The 20695-nt window shown below is 34.8% G+C and overlaps 1 protein-coding gene across 2 annotated transcripts in view; it reads right to left on the minus strand.

Moving 5' to 3' along the window:
• Positions 1 to 884: 884 nt before the first annotated feature.
• Pfdn5 (prefoldin 5) overlaps positions 885 to 20695 on the minus strand; it is a 36742-nt gene continuing 16931 nt past the window's right edge. For both annotated transcript variants that reach the window (XM_081749073.1, XM_081749074.1), the window contains exons 4-5: positions 17080 to 17185; positions 885 to 2223 (exon numbers count right to left, since the gene is read on the minus strand). In XM_081749073.1, coding sequence (XP_081605199.1) covers positions 2144 to 2223; positions 17080 to 17185 — 186 coding nt within the window. In that variant the 3' untranslated portion in view covers positions 885 to 2143. The remainder of the gene's footprint in view (positions 2224 to 17079; positions 17186 to 20695) is intronic.

Consider the following 20695-nt stretch of genomic DNA (forward strand, 5'->3'; position numbering starts at 1 on the left):
CTTCACCTTGCACACCTGACTCTTGATATGACACCATACAAAGAAGTCGCATTTCGGCATCAGTGCGACTATGATGGGAGCCGTAGAGGCACTTGCTGTTCACAAAATTTTATCGCTCCTTGATATGGGTAAATTCCTGAGCACCTAGATTTTGTTATATTTTTTGTAATTTCGAAAATACTTCAGGCCGCCGAGTTAGGCGAGACACCCTGTATATGTATCAATATTATATTCCAGCGTAGCTCTGGAACACCTGGGTAATTTCAACCAGACTTAGTAAACATACGACTTACAAATCTGGAACAAAATATTGTAGAAGATACCTCAAGAGGGGTGACGTAAACACAATCGAAAACCGATCATACTAATGTGCATTTTGTGCAATCCACAGTTTTGGAGTCTCTGAAATAAATAGTGATGCTCCCAGTCCCAGTTTAGCACCATCGACAGAGGAAGAGAAAGATGGGGGGGGGGGATAAAAAATCAAGCATGACTGAGATTAAGTGTTGAATTCATAATTTTCAGAGTTGGGAAAACGGCTGACAAGTTTCATGACGACTTTGGGACGTAATTAGTACGCAGATAAAGCACAATTTTTATATCATACACATATCAATTCGATTAAAGTATGTGCTCTAGGATGGTAGGTTATTTCTAAACTTTGCTCAAAGTAGAATGTCTTCTGTATTTTTACCATTACGCTTTCAATAATACGTACCCTAAAGAGGAAGGGCATTCAAATATATTTCAATACTATTCTGTATGTATGGAGAACGAGAATTTCAGCTAATAAACTATATAAAATAAAGGCACTTGTGGTCCAACATGGAATGGACCATCATGTCATGTTACTGTTAGGGTTTAAATACAAATACGTATTCAAATACGAGAAATTCCTTAAATTATTATTTTTTTCATAATTATATTTGTTAAGTAATTACAATGTCAGTAATTGTAACAAAACTTACAAAGCATCATTCTCTTCTATTGAAGCATTTTAATTAATTGCAAAACAAAGTCTAAAAATAATGACAAAGCACAAATTTCCACAACCGTTATCAGTGTTTGTTTCCGAAACAAAATTCGATAAGATATACGTTAACACAAATACATACATTAGTACACTTCCTGCAATACACTATAGTCCAATAAAGTGTAACCCTATCTAAAGTCTTAAATGAAATTTTACACAATAGTAGCTTATCACTTCTAATAAGAAACAGCTTTAGAAAAATGTTGCGCAAAAACAAAGAACTGTAAGAAAATCGAATTGAAATTAATACAATTATACTCTTAAGTCAGTATATTTGTTTACAATAAACAACAAATGATTTATCTTACAATGCTTCTGGTAGCTAACATTACTTGTTCACAATCTTTACATAAATGACGCATAATGTTTACTTATAATAAAAGAAAGACCACAACGTTACTATTTCATTTAAAAAAAAAATAACAAAAAAAATATTATAGTGATATTTAAGCATTAATTGCCTATTATTCTGAATGAATGTCTGATAGGGCATCTTTTTTGAACACAATGTACGCGTATTATGCACCAATGTTATGATTTTAAGATGTATAGAACATAAAGTTTCACGAACAAAAAGGAAAAAGAAAAAAATAAATGCAAAGTACGTTCGAAACAAAATTATGAACTGTAAAAGTAATTTAGCAACTGCGAAACTTTGTGACAATTTCTCATCGTCAGTTTATATTGCATTTATAAATATGAGGTGCGCAAATGTACAATATACTTGAAAGTTAGTCTTATAAAAAATTAAGCCGTGGCTTCACAATGAAGAAACCAGATACGCATTATACCTACATAACAAAAAAAAAAAAAAAAAAAAAATGTTTAAGATTTTAATATAAAACAAAACACACTGTTAATCTTGACATGTGACTTCTCCGTGCGAAAATGTCCACATAGTTACTTTCTATAATTAACGGAGAACTGCCTGAAGCAATTTTTTAACCACCTTCTTTGACACCCTTTTCGTAGCTATATTGTTGGTTTCCACCAGATAAAAACAGGAACACGAACGCATCACGATCTGTTTGTTCTGTTTGGTGTTTCTTGAGTTCTTCACAGTACTTTGGGAAAATAAAATGTCCAACACCTGAAAAGCTCATATTACTGTTAAGACTTGGCAGCTTGTTGTAACTGTTGTTGAGCTGCTAACTGGGCTTGCAATTTCGATTCCATCACGTCTACAACAACTGGAATAACAAATAAAAATATATTTAGAAAGAGGAACATCAATGATTTCTTCATACAATATATTAGGAGCTTCAATTTAGCTCTTGACAAAATGCAAAAATTTACTTTAGACAGAGCTAACAGTTATATTGTGCATGTTAAGACTGACGTAAGAATGTCGAGAATAAGAATTTTGGGCATGTCTTATGTCTGACATTTCACTTCAGTTGTTTCGAATTTGTAGCTATAATGATAACTACATAATCTATACGGTTTACCAAACATTATTAGTAGTGTTGTAAATAGAAAAAAAACCGTTCGTATTTTTTCAGAAATGTACGTTTTTTTTTTTTAGAAAAAAAACATTGCCTCTCGTTTTTTTTCTAAATTTCGTTTTTTTTCAAATAGTCATTTTTAATGCATCTTACGCCTATTTAACTATGAAATATTTTTATGTACGTGCAATCACCGTAAAAGGCAACATAAATTAAACGCTAGATACTGATACGCTACAAATATTTTACAATTTACATGAATACCATACCTATTAACAATTTGGGTTTCAGCAGTTTTCATCAATATCAACTAAGAAATAAAAGTAGAAATGAAATTTTGTTTTTTTCGTGAAAGCAGGCCTTAAATAAGTACGAAAATAATGTCACGAACAGTATAAAATTCAAATAACTTGTCTAAAGGTAAAAACTAATACTAATTTGCCTAATAGTATTTTTCTAAATGTCATATATAAATAATTTGTCGACTAGATATATATGATATGCAGAGCCGGCTCTACCATATATGCAACACGTGCATTTGCGTGGAGCGGCAAGTTTGGATGGTCCGGCAATATCTGTCATAAGTATATTATCTAAATTAAATATTTCTTGTTGGAAACAGACTTCATGATGATGGTAGTTACATTTACTAAGCTGACATTCTATTTGAGTACTACATTCATAAATTATGTTTAGGTCGCATTAAATTCACATGGACAATGCTAAAGCAAATGGTCAAATAAATCCGAGCACAAATTGCTTGATTGTTGCCAAATGCAAGAATTCAATTCTCGAACAGTAGTAAATATTTGTTCCATTTAGTAAGTTATCACAATTTTGATATGACAACTAGTCTTGTTTTTGTCAGAAACAGGTTCCTTATTATTGAAGATAGAAACAAGTTTTTCTTAAAAAATGTTAACAGATATAGAAGAGAAATCAAGAAATAAAGATAAAAGAGCTATTTGCACTGGAATTGCAAACTGATACATTGAATTGAAGCTCGATAGTGAATTCTATAAAAAGGATTACCATCTTTCCTCTGCAGGTGTGTTTGCTTTATCTTTCACTAACATAATAGATTAATATTAAAAAAAAAAAAAAAAAAAAAAACAGACACAACGGAATTGCATTTTTATAAGTATTTAAGCCTTTCTGAGTGCAACTGCTCTTACCCTCACCTTTGTTGTTCATGCTGGAGTAGCATACCTAAAATCATGACTTTTAAGATTTGTTCTTTCTGGAGAAAGTGGGAGGCGGCAAATTATACCATTGCATGGGGCGACAATTTGACTAGGACCGGCTCTGACGATATGTATATAAAAGACATGAATATAGGATGACACAGTTTGAAGTAATGCAGGGTGTTTCAAAATTAATATTAGGGTTTTAAAACCTTGTAGTATCTATTACAATTAACTTACAATTATAAATATTATATCAAATGAAAGAGCAACTCAAACAATTTTGTACGCACGCATGTGCATGCATTGTTTCTTCTGTCTGCCGTTAGAAAGAGCAAGCAGCAAAGATGTAGACTAGAGAGCAGAAATTTTTTTGTGTTTTAATAAAAACTGAATCTGTACAGTGCAACGGTCTGTGTGAAGAATATTAAGGAGACGCTTGCAACTACGTCCTTATCGTTTGCAGTTGCTACAGGTCTAAAGCCTGCAGAATACGGTTTACGTGCCAATTTCGCAAGTGAAATATTGCTGCATAACAACGAAGATTTTCTGGATCGTGTCATCTTCAGTGATAAATCGACATTTCACCTAAGAGCTAATGTGAACACTCATAATGTTTGTATCTGCCCGTCAGCAAATCCTCAGGAGATGGCACACTTGAAACTAGACTCCCCTAAATTGAATGTGTCTAGTGTCATATGGCGGAAAGTTTATGGGCCTTTCTCGCCTATCGACTAGATGTGTGCCGTGTGACGAATGAATCTCACATTGGACACTTGTAGCAAAGACTGTTTGAGGTGCATTTGAGGTTTGGTCTTTGAGTTGGTGTTTGAGGTCTTTTACTTGATGCATTGCTTATAATTGTACATAAAATGTAATAAGTACTACGAAGACTTAAAACCCCAAAATTCATTTTGAAGCACCCTGCATTTTTCACCAACAGTGTTGGAACTAAAATGTAAAAAGGAGAGAAAATTTTCCTTATAAAGTTATTGTTTACAACGATATTATTATTAGTCGAGACTAACAACGATATTATTATTAGTTGAGACTATAACTACAACAACAACACGAGTTAGTAGTCAAAAAAATGTAATCAAATGTATACTCGGTGGCCCAGGTGGCCAAAGTGGCACACACGGGTGCATTTGTTTAATCCGCTCCTGTGTGGACACTAATTAAGATATCGGGATATTATTTTTGCAAAATATGGTTGGACTATAGTTTATCATAGTAATTTTTTCTTCTGGTGTCGAATCTCCTTCTCAAATTTCACCCCAGTCAAAAATTCGAGAATTTTCTAATTTCGAATTTCCTTTACTTCTTTTTTCCCTGTAGCTTCCTTCGTTGTAGAAAGACCTCCTTAAGACTTGCCAGGTAGATACCTCAGATGGATACCTAATTGTTGACATCAAGTGGACGGGCTGCGCGCAGTGTTGCCAATTAGGGAAATTAAAATTTTCCTAAGTTTGGGCCAAAAAATTAGAAATTTTTTGTTTATAAATCCGTACCTATACGTCCGAGTGCAAGTCAACTTACGCCAATCGAACATTTGTCCTTACTTAACAAATGCAAGTACAGATCGTTACAATGGGGTAATTAAGAAACGCACGAAAAATTCGTATTTAGGTTTTAACACGATTTTTCTAGTTTTCCCTACTTTTCTGTTTACCGTAATATTTTTTGGTAATTAGAAGTTTTGTTCCTTAAATATCGTCATAATATTCGTAGGATATATTAGTGGTGTACCAATGTTTAATTTAAGATAGTTTGCGTATGTCTGGTAGCAGTGTTACCAGCTACAGAAAATTTTAATTCCAGATTTTAGGGGGAAATTTTGGAAAAAATTATCTGTTTTGTCTCTATTATTTCCCTCTTGTTAGCTATATAGGACCAAACGTACCAGTATCTGGAAGTCTCATCTTTGCTCTACACAACGCACTATAGAAAGTTTCAATAGGATAATTAGAGGAAGTACAGTTGAGGTTTACAGTACACCTTGTTCTCTAATTGGGAAGATAACTGTGATTTTTAAAAAGGTAGAATGAGCTATTTTTTATTGACATGCTTACTTTATTAGATATCGTCACAATAAATGAAATGAAATGAAATCTTTGAGTTTTACGTCCCACGGTTATGTCGGTTAGGCTAAAAGAGACGGTGATGATGAGAGATGAGTGAAATGGTGGAATGAAGAAAGTGGGAGGAAACGGGAGAACCCCGAGAAAACCCACGAGCACGGTGTTTGTCCACGACAAAGTTCACTTGGCGGGGGCTGGGATCGAACCCGGGACCCCAAGCACCAGAGGTGAACGCTCTACCACTGAGCCACCGCGCCCCCTTATCGTCACAATACTTGTAGGATATATTAGAGGGATGCCAAAGCTTATTTTAAGATAGTTTGTGTGTGTCTGATACTAGTGTTGCCACCTACAGAAAATTTTAATTCCAGATTTTAGGGTCAAATTTTAACAAATCCCTTTTTCCTTCTATTATTTCCCTCTTGTTGGCTACACTCGAACAAACTACCAGTGTCTAAAAGCCTCGTCCTTACCCTACACAGCGCACCATAAAAAGTTTCACTAGAATAATTAGGGAAAGTACAGTCTAGGTTTATAATAAACCATGTTCTGGAAATGGTAAGAAAATGGTGTATTTCTGAGGTAGAATGAGATTTTTTTTAAAGTTTCTTGCTTACTTTGTTAGATATCGCCATGATACTTGTAGGATATATTCTTGGAGTACTAAGGTTTTATTTTCAGATAGTTTTCGTCTGTCTGGTGGCAGTGTTCCCAGCCAAAACCATTAATTCCCGCTTTTAGGTGAAAAATTTGGAAAATTTCCCTTTTCCCCTCTATTATTACCCTCTTACTGGCTACATTGAAACAAACGTACCACTACCTGAAAGCTTCCTCTTTGCCCTACAGAACGCACCATAAAAAGTTTCAATAAGATAATTAGAGAAGCTGTAGCCCCGGCATAATTGATTTTTGCTTATGAGGCGTAAAAAGTGTCAAAATTTCATGTGTATGACAGAATTTGTTCTTTCCCTCTTTGGATGGAAGCAAGCGACTTCAGGATTTCACTGTACCTTGTCAACACACCAAAGATTTTTTTTAGATGACTTGAACCCATATAGCAGTAGTGGTACTAGATACAAAAAAAATTTGAAATTCGGTTAGGGAATTTTTTGTAAATTTTCACCCTTACATTTCCCTCAATAATTTCCCACCCATTGGCAACACTGCAATGCAACTTACAACAAAAACTAGCCACATCCATTTTCTAAAAAACAAGGACTTAACCATATCAAAAGAATGAATGGTTTTTGAGCAATAAGTCACTAACTGGAAATGTAGGAAAACGCCAAAAATGACCTGGGGCCGAAAGGAATAATCACACAATTTTGCTAGTATATACGTACAAAGAAACAAAAGATTTCTAAGTTACGAGGGCTTCGACTCAAGTTCTATTGATTATTTCAATAATCTGCAACGTAAATCAATAAATAAGAGTTGCCAGAAAAAAAACAGAGATTTGAAAAAAAACATGAAAAAGAACGGTGTTTTTTATTGAAAAAAAACTTCACAGAAAAAAAACCGTTTTTTTACAACACTAATTATTAGGGTCATCAAATCTAGGAGGCTCAGGTGGGCAGGTCATGTAGCCAGGATGGAAGAAAGTAGGAATGCTTTCAAAGCCTTAACTAGTAGACCAATCGGAAAACGACCATTGGGAAGAGCTAAACGTAGATAGGAGGACAATATTAAGATGGATCTCGCAGAAATAGGAATACAAAGTAGAAACTGGATCCAGTTGGCTAAGGACAGAAGTTGGTGGCGAGTTTTTTGTGAACGAAGCATTGAACCTTCGGGTTCCATAGGCCATAGAGGAGTGAGTTAGCTATAATGACAATGTTGTCAGGTCTGATTACACTAGTTAACAAAGGTTTTGTTACATAAAAGGAAATACCTGTTCTTAAAGGAACTTTTTGCGCTGAATTCGAATATGCACTCGGTTTTTCTCCATCACGTACGATTCTCCCGTAACAGAGGGATTTTCGGGAAAATCCCTCAAAAATTTCCCTTTTCGTTTATTTTACACCCCAGGATCTTGTCCCCTTGCATATACTAACATAGAAAATATACCTAAGTATACTTTGATTCATATTTAACAAACCCTCCAAGTTTCGTAATAATCGCTTTATTCTTTCTAGAGAAATAAATATGTTTGTATGTATACTGTGTGTACTGTTTATTGCACCTTATAGTAATGCTTTCAGATCTCTTAAGTTGAGGTAAAACGTTTTGCTTTATTACCACAAACAAATATATAAAATATAATACAATATAATTTACAAGTGTGACAATTTACAATAAACAATAATACAAATGTACCAAAAGGTCATGAAAAGACAATCAAAACTATCACAATATATGAAACTTCCATTGGGTTACAAAAACGTACACTACTTCCTTCTTTTGTAAGAAATGTTGCATTCTCTAACAAGACCCCAACAATAGTCCCCCATCATTGAAGGATCACATCGTCCCTGGTACCTTTTCTCCATTGCCATTATATCTTGGTGGAATCTTTCCCCCTGTTCGTCGCTGAGAGCACCTAGGTTAGCAGGAAAGAAGCTGAGGTGGGAGTGCAAAAAGTGGATTTTTAAAGATATCCTACAACCCAACTCTTTGCATTTCTGTATCATGTCCTGTACGATTTCTGTGTAACTTTCAGCTTTGTTATTGCCCAGAAAGTTGCGCACAACACACTTAAATGCTGTCCAGGCAGCTAGCTCAGCACTGTTTAACTTGCTGTCAAAGCTATCATCAAGCATTAATTTCCTCATTTGGGGACCAATAAACACTCCCGCTGAAATCTTAGCATCACTCAGGTTAGGGAACTTATCTCGCAAATACTTGAAACCTTCACCAGATGTGTCCATGGCTTTGACAAAGTTTTTCCTAAGTCCTAACTTGATATGAAGTGGCGGTAGTAATATCTTATTACGATCTACCAAAGGAGCGTATTTGACGTTGCATTCTCCAGGTACGTAATTCACTCTAGGTTCCCATACCTTCACTTCATAATGTTTGTCATCAGCTCGGCTATCCTATAAACATAAAAAACATTGGTACTTCGTGTAACCGCACTGCAGTCCTAATAAAATACCAACTACCTTGAGATCACAACATATTTGCCAACAATGGTCCTTGTAATTTATAAGATTTAGCAAAGTTGACATGGTGTCATAGGATTCCTTAATCTTCACTGAGTGCGCTATAGAAAGTTTTTTATTTCCATTATGTAAAAGGACAGCTTCAAGGCTGACCTTTGACGCGTCGATAAATAACCTCCATTCTTCTGGTACGTAAGGAATTCCTAGCTCCGCCATCAACCCATTTATATCCGTACATACGCACACATTATCTTGCATTGAGAAATAGCTTGAAAATTGAACATGCCTTTTCCTGCACACTGATATGTTCGTTTCTGCATCCAATAAGTTCCACTGCTGGAGCCTTGATCCCAGAAGTTCCGCCTTTTGTTTTGTCAGGTGCAAATCACGGACTAGGTCATTAAGTTCACATTGCCGGATAAAATGTGGCTCACGAACACAGTCAGGGATGAACGTTGTATCCTTGGATGTACATGTTGATGTCGATGGTTTATCAAGGTCATGATGATCATCAGAGTCTTTTGGCCATATCTCTTCCCAGTTGGTAGGGGGCTCGGGAAATGGAAGTTCTTTTGCATTCTGTTAAATTTGATAACAAATATTGATAACCATTTCATGAACAAAACGAAAAAACTTGGAGAATTGTATATATATGTATTAAGATATACATAAACTGTACGTTTAAAAAAATATACGTTGGAAGTACATTCTATTTTTATACACGTTTCTAATTTACAGAGAGCAATACAAGTGTGTTTTTGACTATTGTAAATATTCATTTTTATGTCTGTGTTTGTAGTAATAAAGCAAATCCTTTTTACCCCAACTCAGGAGATCTGAAAGCATTACTATCAGGTGCAATAAACAGTGCACACAGTATACATACAAATATATTTATTTCTCTAGAAAGAACAAAGCGATTTTTACGAAACTCTTAGAGTTTAGTAAATATAAATCAAGGTATACTTAGGTATAATTTCTATGTTACTATATGTAAGGGGACAGGAGCTAGGGGAATAAAATATCTTAAAAAGGGAAATTTTTGAGGAATTTCCCGAAAATCCCTCTGTTACGGGAAAACTGTACGTGATGGAGAGAAACCGAGTGCATATTCGAATTCAGCGCAAAAAGTTCCTTTAAGATCAGGTGATTTTTCTCATGTAACAAACAAAAAGTTTAAATTTGTTAACTAGTGTTATTCGAAAGAAACTTTATTTTCTTTTTTTTTTTTTTTTTTTTTTTTCCAAATCTCGTTGTCGTCGTCCTTTTACGTACCAAAATTGGCCTAAACTGCCCACATATCTTCCAGTATCATCACATGTTTTATACAAGAAATGTGAAAACATAATTTATAAGTTTTTAAGTACGAACTTCAGCTTAATATGAGGATCTAACAAAAGGCGTATCTGCCTTAACCTAATCTGCTATTGTACAAATTGCAAATCCTGCTTGAGTTACACAATCTGAAGTTCGAGGTCCTATCTTAAAACGCATGTACTATGCAACAAGAGCTCTAATATTATTTAAAAAAAAAATCTGGCTACAATCTAGACCAATCTACTACTTTCATTTTAACTTTGTTGTTGCTGTAGTGATTATCTATATGCTGCTATACAAATAGTGATAACTTGATATAATTTTGTGTGAAATTCGTTTAGTTTAATTAAATAGTTTTAGCATCTAATCAAAGATGATCATTCCAAAGAAAATTTAAAATTCACGTGTACAGTCCGCAGCAAAAAAACGTGCGACATGAGCATGTAAATTTATTGTGAAACGACGAAGTCTTTTGCTCCAAAATAAGTATGCAGGGGAGGACGCCGATGTTTTTTCCTGGCGTGATTCGTGCCACTTAGAAGTTACGTTGATTTCCTGGGCTGTTAGGCGTAGTTCCACAATAAACTTACATGCTCATGTTGCAGGTTTTTTGCTGCGGACTATACAAAGTGCCACTTGGTCCAATCAAGTCATATTAGATCATGATAAGCTTTAATTAACAGTATTAATATCAGCAGCAATTTTAGCTGGCTTGAATGAGATTTCTTATGAGATCTTATATCAAACTAATGTTGTAGCAATATGAAAAATGTGACAATTTAATTCCCGGAACGATTGGATACCGTTAACTGGTCATGATTTGTTTGGAACTGCGTTAAGAAATCGTGTTTTAATATAATTTAATTAATGTGTGTATAAGCATCCAATCGATAAATTAAATTGTTACATAAATATTACGAAACTGGCCAACAACAAACTTCGTGTAGTAGTAAAAATCGACAAATATGCTACTAAAATGTGGAGCTTTTGAAAATAGTACATGGTGTGAATGTTGTGAGAAAGTACTTAAGAGACACAAGAGATTCAAAGATGAACTAGAAATAAACGACGACTCAGATGCGAATAACAGAAAATAAAAGATGCATATGCCAAGTAAACAAGACATTTGGCATAAACTGTCTGACTGATGATTACATCGGTGATTGGTAATTGATTATTGCAAGTAAATCAAGAAACAATCAAGCTAATTTTAACTAAATACAGCATGCATAAGAATTCCGCAAAGTTTATGCTTTGGCGCTAAGTACAAGGACGCTCATCATGAGAGAGCTTCGATCGTTGACCGAGTAAGATCAACTTGCTTATTCATCTGACTTGGGCCCTTGTAATTTCTTGCTGGTCCCAAAAATACATAAAGCCCACGCTAAAAGAACAAAGATTTTCTGACGTTTCATATGCAAAGTTGCATGAAAGGAACTCGAAAGTATTTCAAGAAAAAAAGTTTACGGTCTGTTACAGTTACCAAGTCAACGTGTCAGCTGCTTAGTTCCACTGAATCTGGAGTACAGCAAACGCTACAAGCCTACCTCGTTTTGTGGTTCACTTCAACTAAAACGTACTCACAGTCACTATTTGTCTTATGCTGTATACATGTCTTTAGAGTAAGATGGATTTCTTTTCCGGCCTACGCCGGTGAATAGAATCCAGCGCAGCCTATAGTCTGTTTCATAATCATACGTGGGCACTGTACCAGGTTAGGCCAAACGTATAACAGGGATAGGAACACTGTCTAAACCAGAGTAATGTCTAAGCTGGGAACACTGTCTAAACCAGAGTAATGTCCAAAGCTGGTAATACGTTTAATGAAAAATACTACATTTTTCTCGTCCTTTTGGCTGGACTTGAGAACGTTCGAGTTGAACTGTGTGTTTTCGCACGTTAGTTGACACGGAATCGACAGCAATACAAAATGGAAATTGTTTGTGTGTCAGTTTCTCTACAAAATGTGTCCCCATAGATTAGACATGCTACAAAATTATGTTCTGATTACATGTCATAATCTCTTGAGTTCTTTTGGTCAGTTAGAAAGCTGTTGAAAAACTAGATGAGATGCTACCTCATCTATCCTACTGCTGCTGTCCTGTCATCAGTATCCTGGCCTTTGTCTCTTCCCAAAACTGAAAATCAAACTGCAATTGAGCGTGTTTTTCCACGATGAAAGACCTTTCCGTCGTCGTTACCGAATATCTCTGAATTATTATAATTATTGTTTTAATAAATCTCTAGGTTCTTTCAAATCATTGGGATACAGTTATTTGACAGAAGAGATACTACAGTACGATTGCAAAAGCAAGCTAACACTGGCCTTTTCCTTTTCTTTTTCTAATAATCAAGGGCGATTTCACTATACAGGCAGGAAATGGATTTTCGAGAAGTACTGGAAGAGCAGCGTCTTAATTGTGGAGGTATTATTAAGAAGTTCCACATAATCACACTGATGAATATTCAACATATTCCTCCAAGTTGTCAGGCAAATTACTTAATACTTCGGAAGTTCGAAGTCACGAAATCTGTTTACAATGTTCTGAAAACTAGTCGGCCTCAGTCTGTGTGCACAACAAAAAATGAGATGTTATTCTCACAGGTGCTCGTAGCAAGCTCAAGAAAATCTGCTCACAGAATCTCCGTGGAGTTACAGATTTCAAATGGATCTTTCCGTCGGTTATTGATCTCAATGAATATGACGCTAAATTGGAAACGACTTCTACATAGTCTGGTCTGCTGGGGGAAGACCCTGACAGGCATTCAGTTTTGTAGTGTGATGCTTGTTGAGTTGCAACATACGGACCTACTCTGCAAGATCATTTGGTCCGATGAAACATGCTTCAAGCTATCGGGACATGATATAAGAGAGACAACTGTGTGTTTTGGAATGACAGTAATCCGCATAAGATGGAAACTGTATTGAACCAGTCTGGTGTCATCGCCTAGGGAGGCAAATCACCTGAGGCTTCACGGGTCCAACTTTCGTCGATGGCATTGCTATTGATTTATAACTATTTGGAGATGCCTCAAACCGTTAAAGTGCCGCCAAAGATTCGAGAGGAATTAACATATATATATATATATACAGTGGTGCCCCCCCCTTATGTCCATGACGCACCCCCCCCCCTAATTGTCTATCCATAGGTGTTCTTCCACGAAAAAAAAATTTCGATTAATTTTTACACCCCCTCAAACATATTTATATAGATTTTTAACCCCCCAAATATTTCAATGACGCAGTTTGCGTCATAGCCCCCCTTGTGGGCACCCCTGATATATATATATATATATATATATATCAGTGTGGTGCACAACAATCAGTTAATAGGCACGGAGTATTGAGTGGCTTCCTCAGTCTCCCGACTTCACCCGATAGAATTTTTCTTTTGGGGTATGGTGTAAAAAAAAAAAAAAAAAAAAAAAAAAAAGACAAAAGACGACAAAAGAGAGTATCCGAAAGAAAGAAAAAAGCTACCGTGACTTTGATACGTCAACATTAAAAACGAGTTCCAAGATATGAATTGTAACAAGATACTGTGTGAGGTTGTTTATAAATGGCGGTCCATTTACAGCTCTGTGGCAATGATGACGAGGATGTTTTGAACATGAAATAATAAACATCTGTAAATGTTAATAGGACACTTTCAACATACTACACAGTGAGTACAAACATTTATAAGTATGAGAGAACTCTATAAACATATTAAATAGTATATATATATATATTAGTAAGTAAATAAATACCTCCAGATGTAAGACAATACTGAACAAATTTCAAATCTCACAGTTTTATATATACGGCATTCCGTATGTTGCGAGCAAACTCAAGAAGTTATATGCAAGAATATTGAAAATATAGGAAGTGAGCCAGGTAGTATGCTCTTAAATAAACTAATAATTTATATAGTAATAATTTGGGTAAGCAGTCTACGACGTCATAAATGCTGGGCATCCAAATTTGTACGCTATACTATACGAGAGATCTAAAAAGCAATTATCAGTTCATATAATAGCGTTTTGTACATACTATCTGGCTTACTTTCTACATTTCTTTTTAATATTCTTCATTGCCTTTAAAATTTCACTAAAGTTGAAAACAGTGAGGGTGAACTTAGTAAAGAACCTTAACTAAAATAATCGAATAAGTGTACAATAAACTTCTCTATATACCAGGTAAGTCACCTTAAGATCAGTCAGTGAAGTGGGTGACCTAATGCACTAAGAATTTGAGCACTGCAGTTCTGCCGATGACAGCTGACAGAAGGAAACCGTACGTACGAATCAGATAATGGTCATCCCAATTTAATAAATGAATATAACGAAATGAATTAATGTTCAGGACCTCGAAACGTTATTTGATTGTAATTTGTTTTTTAATTAATGAGACAGCTGTAATTTGTTTGTTTACAATAAATGAAATGATTACAACTGATGAGATGGGAATTGATGCTTAAAGTGGGATCCAAAATACTACTCGAGTTTGCCGAGAAAAGTACCACTACTAAGAATCTAATCTAGGATCACACACTCGAGAAAGCATTCTTAGGGCAACTGCATTAAACGACTAACTGTATGAATGGAATTGATTATTTCCAGCAACTTATTTTTACAAGTTTTTGTCAGCCACTGACAAGACGATTTTATCACGAAAGATTTTTCTTTATTTCTTTCTCCCTCTAGTTCCTTTTTAAATTCAAGATCATCTTCCAATTGTTTTCGTATTTTTTAATGTAAATTATTTGTTTCTTCTTGTCAATACTTTTCTACTATACCGATACCTCGTCTACTAACTCCTCTTTCTTTTCCTCAAAAACTCCGTTCTTTTTTTGCTTTAGCATTATTAAATAGTGTATTCCTTCTCCCATATAACTCGCACACATTCCGCCTCAACGACAGTCAGGAGCAACAAATCAGAACGCGATATCCCGTTCTCTATGCCGAACTGAGTGCGTTGGCAATTAGAAGTTCCTCTGCAAACATCTAAGATTCGGCAATTCATCTTACTGACTAGTCTTAATATGACTCACCTAGTATAGCATAGATTACGAACAATACAGGCAGTAGTTAAAAAATATATTTCCACACAAATAACCACATTAGGCCACAGGGGAACTAGTCTTCACCTCACATATCACATTTACCCTACTCTAAATCACATAGGATAGAATAATCACACACTATTTCATCACTTCCTTCATGCCAAGGTTCGTTGGTTTAAACCAGGTGTTTTATCATCAAACAAGCAAGCAAGCTGGTTTAAGCAAACAAAATAAAATTAATAATAATAATAATAATAATAATAATAATAATAATAATAATAATAATAATAATAATAAAAGTAAAAAAGTCACAAATCGTGTGAACTGCATGTGACGTTTGCACATACCTCAAACCATCTAGAAGATTTTTTCCCTTATATTACAAACCCAGGACACATGAATGTAAGTGAATTATTGAAATCAAAAGTATCTTCTGGGTATGTATATGAATGAATGGCTCAGATCCAGAGTGCACTTAAATAATTCGTATCTTATTCGCTTTTTTTTTCTTTTTTTGTATTGATATGCAAATTAAATTAAGTCACAGCGTAATTTCATACTCAGTGAACTAACTTGGACTAAAATTAGATCTTCTGTACTCTGTAGATTTATGAAGTTGTTCATTTATTTTAATAATTGGTATAACTCTATACAGTACAGTTATGTGTCCTTTGTCTTTCAGAAGTGATTCTTATAGTATCCACAAATATACAAGATCAACACAACATATTTCTATTAGTTGTCATCTGAATGAGTCGGTATACTCGTCGCCTTTGTAATCAAGGGATCCCGGGTTAAAGGGAGGTGAAAAACAATTTTTTTTTTCGAGTGAATCTCGAGTTGTGGTTCGGATCGTACTTTCAGCTGTAGATCCCGTCCTTCATAACTCTGCTCTTGTATCAAATCAAGATGTTAAGACCAAACACAAACTTATTTTCATCCATATGTCTTCTACTTCATGTAAATTTAAACCAAAACTTGGTTTAAAGCAGGGATGCAAATAAGCAACAAAATTTTACTCGCCCAAGAAAAAAACTACTAGCCCACATCCCACAATAGAAATCATTTACTTACGTTCGGTATGATATTAAATACTCGCCCGCACCGACGAACAACTCGCCCCGGACGAGCAGGCGAGTGGTTATTTGCATCCCTGGTTTAAAGAAACAAACAAAACAATATATATATATATATATATATATATATATATATATATATATATATATATATATATATATATATATATATATATATACAGTTTCTGTCATCGATGTTTCATGCTGGGTATTAATTGGAATTGCCTTCCTGAATACTTAACTCTCAATGCCTCAATGTCTCTTCTGAACTTCTAAGACGTTCTAGAAAACTAACACTAAAATAATTTATATTGTAAACAGTCCTCTTTCTATTTTTCCAAGATCAGTACTATTCATATTTCTACGTGGGAGCACGATGGCACAGTAATACTACGCTCAGCTTTGGTGCTAGAGTCCCTGGTTCGATTCCAGACCATGAGAATTTGTGGTGGACAACATCGTGTTTATGGGTTCTTCAGTTTCTTCTCACAATCTCATTCTATCAATTCCTTCATAACGATTCAGTTTCAATAATCATTCGTCTCTTTTATTCTAATGAGGATAGCTGTGGAGCGATAAATTATATGTATTTGTTTTCTACAGTATATTTCGGGAATTTTGTCACATCTCATACGCATTTTACGTGAGTCCCTGATTTTAATTTTTTTCATTATGAATATCCCCGCCAAAGTTATATACAACATACGCACAATATTCATCGGTGGTACTAATAAAAGTGATATTTTAAATGTAAAACCTGAGACCGAAATACTTCACATAATGAAATTACGACTTACCATCTCTAAGTTTACTTTTTTCTATTCCCATTGCTTGAATTTTCTCCATTTGCTTTGTTACAAATTGAACTTTCCGCTTAAAATAATCTTTTGCGCCTTCAATATCCTGAAATTAATAAAACATTTAGTAATTCTCAGCAGAATACAGAAAGTAAAAGAAAAAGTATGTTTTACTTTTCTGCAATGGCCATGGTAAATTAAACTCATACATGAATTAACTTGTACTTTAAAGAAGATTGACTATGCTCGACTGATGTTTACAATGCAATCTTAAGGACATTACAGTTAGTCATCGACTTAACGTCCGACTTCTGTTAAGGCTACCCAGTTGTATCGCTACTCTACAGTACAGTACAAAATACTATTTTGATCAATCGACGATTTAGGCTGTGTTTCTAGTCTACAATCTTAGTAACATAATGATTGTTATTACTATTATAGGTAGTTGTAACTGTACATTAACAGTTATATTTCTAACATGAGTTAGTATTCCATCAATGGTCAAATAACTGAATTATCGGCTATATATATCTGGGAAATGAATGATTTTCATCCTCACGCCTTGACATATGCCCAAGATTACATTTTCATTTTTTCCCCTTACATCTCTTTAATGTACACCATTAATGTACTACGAAAAAAATATCAAATTAGTGTGGACTTATAAAATGAAGTACTAACAGAGTTTATTTTTCGTGCAATACGCTGGCATATATTAAATCATAGTTCCTCGAATGTATCGGTACAAATTCATATCAATATTCACACCAAATAAATGAAATGTACTCCTTATGTGTGAACCCACTAGAAAACGCACCTTAAATTAATACAGATAGAAATACACAACAGAAACTTTTAATCATGTATTATTACACAAGCCACTTCCTGGTGCAAAGCTGTCGAACTCCAATATATAAATTTTATTGTGAAATAATTTATTTTTATAATTTATTAAAACAAATTTTTATTAAATGAATGTGTTAGTAAGAATAAATAAAACCAAAATGAAATACAACTTTTTAAAATGAACTTAACTGTTGTAATACCCTATTCTTTCACAAATTTCCTTTTTCCGTATTAATCCCTAGATTTTAAAATATCATTCTTTCCCAATAGGCGGAGAAATTTCGGTGCTTTTCAGAAAACAATCGTTTAACTTGTTTTTATTTTAAAAACATTTCTGAAAACTAGGAAGCCTGCTCTTTTAAAATATATCTAGGCCAAATTTATTATAATTACAATAACTGTTCTAACATTTTTGCAAATCTTTCTCGTTAACACGTTTGGGGAAAGAAAAAAATACGACATTGTATTAGAACTTATTGTACAGATACTGACAATAAATAATACAGAAAAAAATGACTCAAAAATCCTAAAAATTGAATATATATATATAGTAATGGAAAAATTAATACCAACTCAATATAACTTTATGCGTTTACAAGGTTTAATAAGAAGTTTCTACATAAGTAAGCATAAACATACAATGAAATATACAGCAATTTAAAGAAAGTTTTATGCTAATAAAGCTACAGAGGTTACCTATATCTGCAACAGTGGGTGTATCCTTGCACGAACCAATATCTTCAAATCACGCCATAAATTTTCAACAGGGTTTAAATCCGGCCAATTGCCAGCCAGGGAAGTGATGTAACATGTCGTAAGAGCAGAATATAATATTTTATAACTCCGGCACAGTGAAAAATCGTCTTGCAAAATAATCTCTTACAAAAGGTATCATTTTAGTCTGAAGAATCACTTTGTATGTTTGTGCATTAACAACACCGCCACAAATATGAATTCCACCGATACCACTGGAAGAAAAATATTCCCCCAAATCATAACAACTGTAGGATACTTCGAGATTTTAACAGTACACGCAAGACTAACAAGGAAATGGTCCCAACCTCACAAGTCTAAATTGGACGGAATTTCGTATAGATACTAATTTGAGGGCGGAAAACCCGTGCAATTTCAGCATCAGTTTTGCCACACTCAATGTTCGAATTTTACTGGCTTTTGTTGGTGTTATGTTACGCCTTTTTCCGATTCTATGTTCGATGTAAATGAATTGCACAACTTTTCTTCTAAACTGCACTCAGTACGAACATTTATGAAAGAAAAACAGAATGTTTAGGGTATAAATTTGAATTTCAGAACTTACTACACGTTTGACAATTTCAACACTCCATTTGCGTAGTCTTAAACACATGTAGAACGAAAATGGATAAAAGAATGGCACTGCACGATTGAAAGATTGATTAAATAGTCGAGTGTGGACCTCACAGTGAGTTAGACCGGGTCGGCCATGAAATGAACATTCCGAAAGGCTGATTGGTGTTTAATTTAAGACACATTTTGTAAAGTATCACCCATTGTTACAGATACCATCTGTAACTTAATTTGCATTCTGCATAAAATTTCCTTTACATTGATGTATCCTTTATTGTATATTTATGTTTACTTATGTGGAAACTTTTTATTAAACATTGTAAACGCATAAAATTACATGGAGATGATATTAATTTTTCCAGAGGGATATTTCAAAAGTAAGTTTCGTCATCTTACCCCAGAAAATATTTTGATTATTTTCTGTGTAGTCATCAACACTGGATACATTTATCATACCGTGAAATCAACTTCAAGAAATCCTCGTGGTAAAAAGTTTGGAGAAGATCTTTACAGCTTGTTTCACCTCTTCGTTGTTTCCGAAGCTATGTCCCAATAGTGCTGACTTAAACGCACGAAAAAGGAGGAAGTATGAAGCGGCAAGGTGACTCAACTTTTCCAATCACAATAGATAAATGTGTTCTGCAATGTCCATTGCTGTGTGGCATCTTGCATTGTCGACCAAGAACAAAACCCCTCAACTTAAGAACCTTGGTCTCTTGCGTCAAACGTTGGACTTCAATTACTATAAAGTGTGGCAATAGAGTGCCGCATTGACGGTTCCTGCACCGAGGAAATCAAGCAATATGACATCCTTTCGCGTCCCAAAACCATGTCAACATAATTTTCCTTGCAGACTGAGATACTTTGCATTTTTTCGTGAGGGGTGAGATGATATGTTTCCATATCACTGACGGAGCCTTGGTCTCTGGAGTAAAGTTGTGCACCCAGGTTTCATTGGCTCTGGTGTTACTAAACAGGCAATCACTGCCCTCGAGCTCGTACCGCATATAATTTCCTGTTTTCTGTGATGTTTGTTACAATAATGGATGCAGAAGGGTGCTCAGATAAATCTTCATCTTCCACACATTCTGCCTTTTTTCATTGAACATTGCAGCTCAGCGCTAAACATTTGACGGGACAAGACGTTATCTCCATATACGCTCTGTAGGTGTCGATGAATATCGAAAACACTAATCTCACGAATCTATTCACAGAGCATGACAGCACGCACTTCCATTTGTAACCACGTTTCCAGCACACGTTCTTCCGCCATACTGGTTTGCACTCGATTGAGCTCAGGCATGCCGGTTTGTTGCTTAGCTCTATTTCTTGGCACTGTGCATGGGCCACTGCTCTTCCGCTCTCGCTTCTCCTGTCGTGACTTCAGGAAAGACTGTCTTTTGTTATGGCATTGTGTGCTTTCATTTTGTAATACAGCTTCGTT

The sequence above is a fragment of the Thermobia domestica genome, chromosome 2 (assembly GCF_964235325.1).
Source record: "Thermobia domestica chromosome 2, izTheDome1.hap1.1, whole genome shotgun sequence".
NCBI lineage: Eukaryota > Metazoa > Arthropoda > Insecta > Zygentoma > Lepismatidae > Thermobia > Thermobia domestica.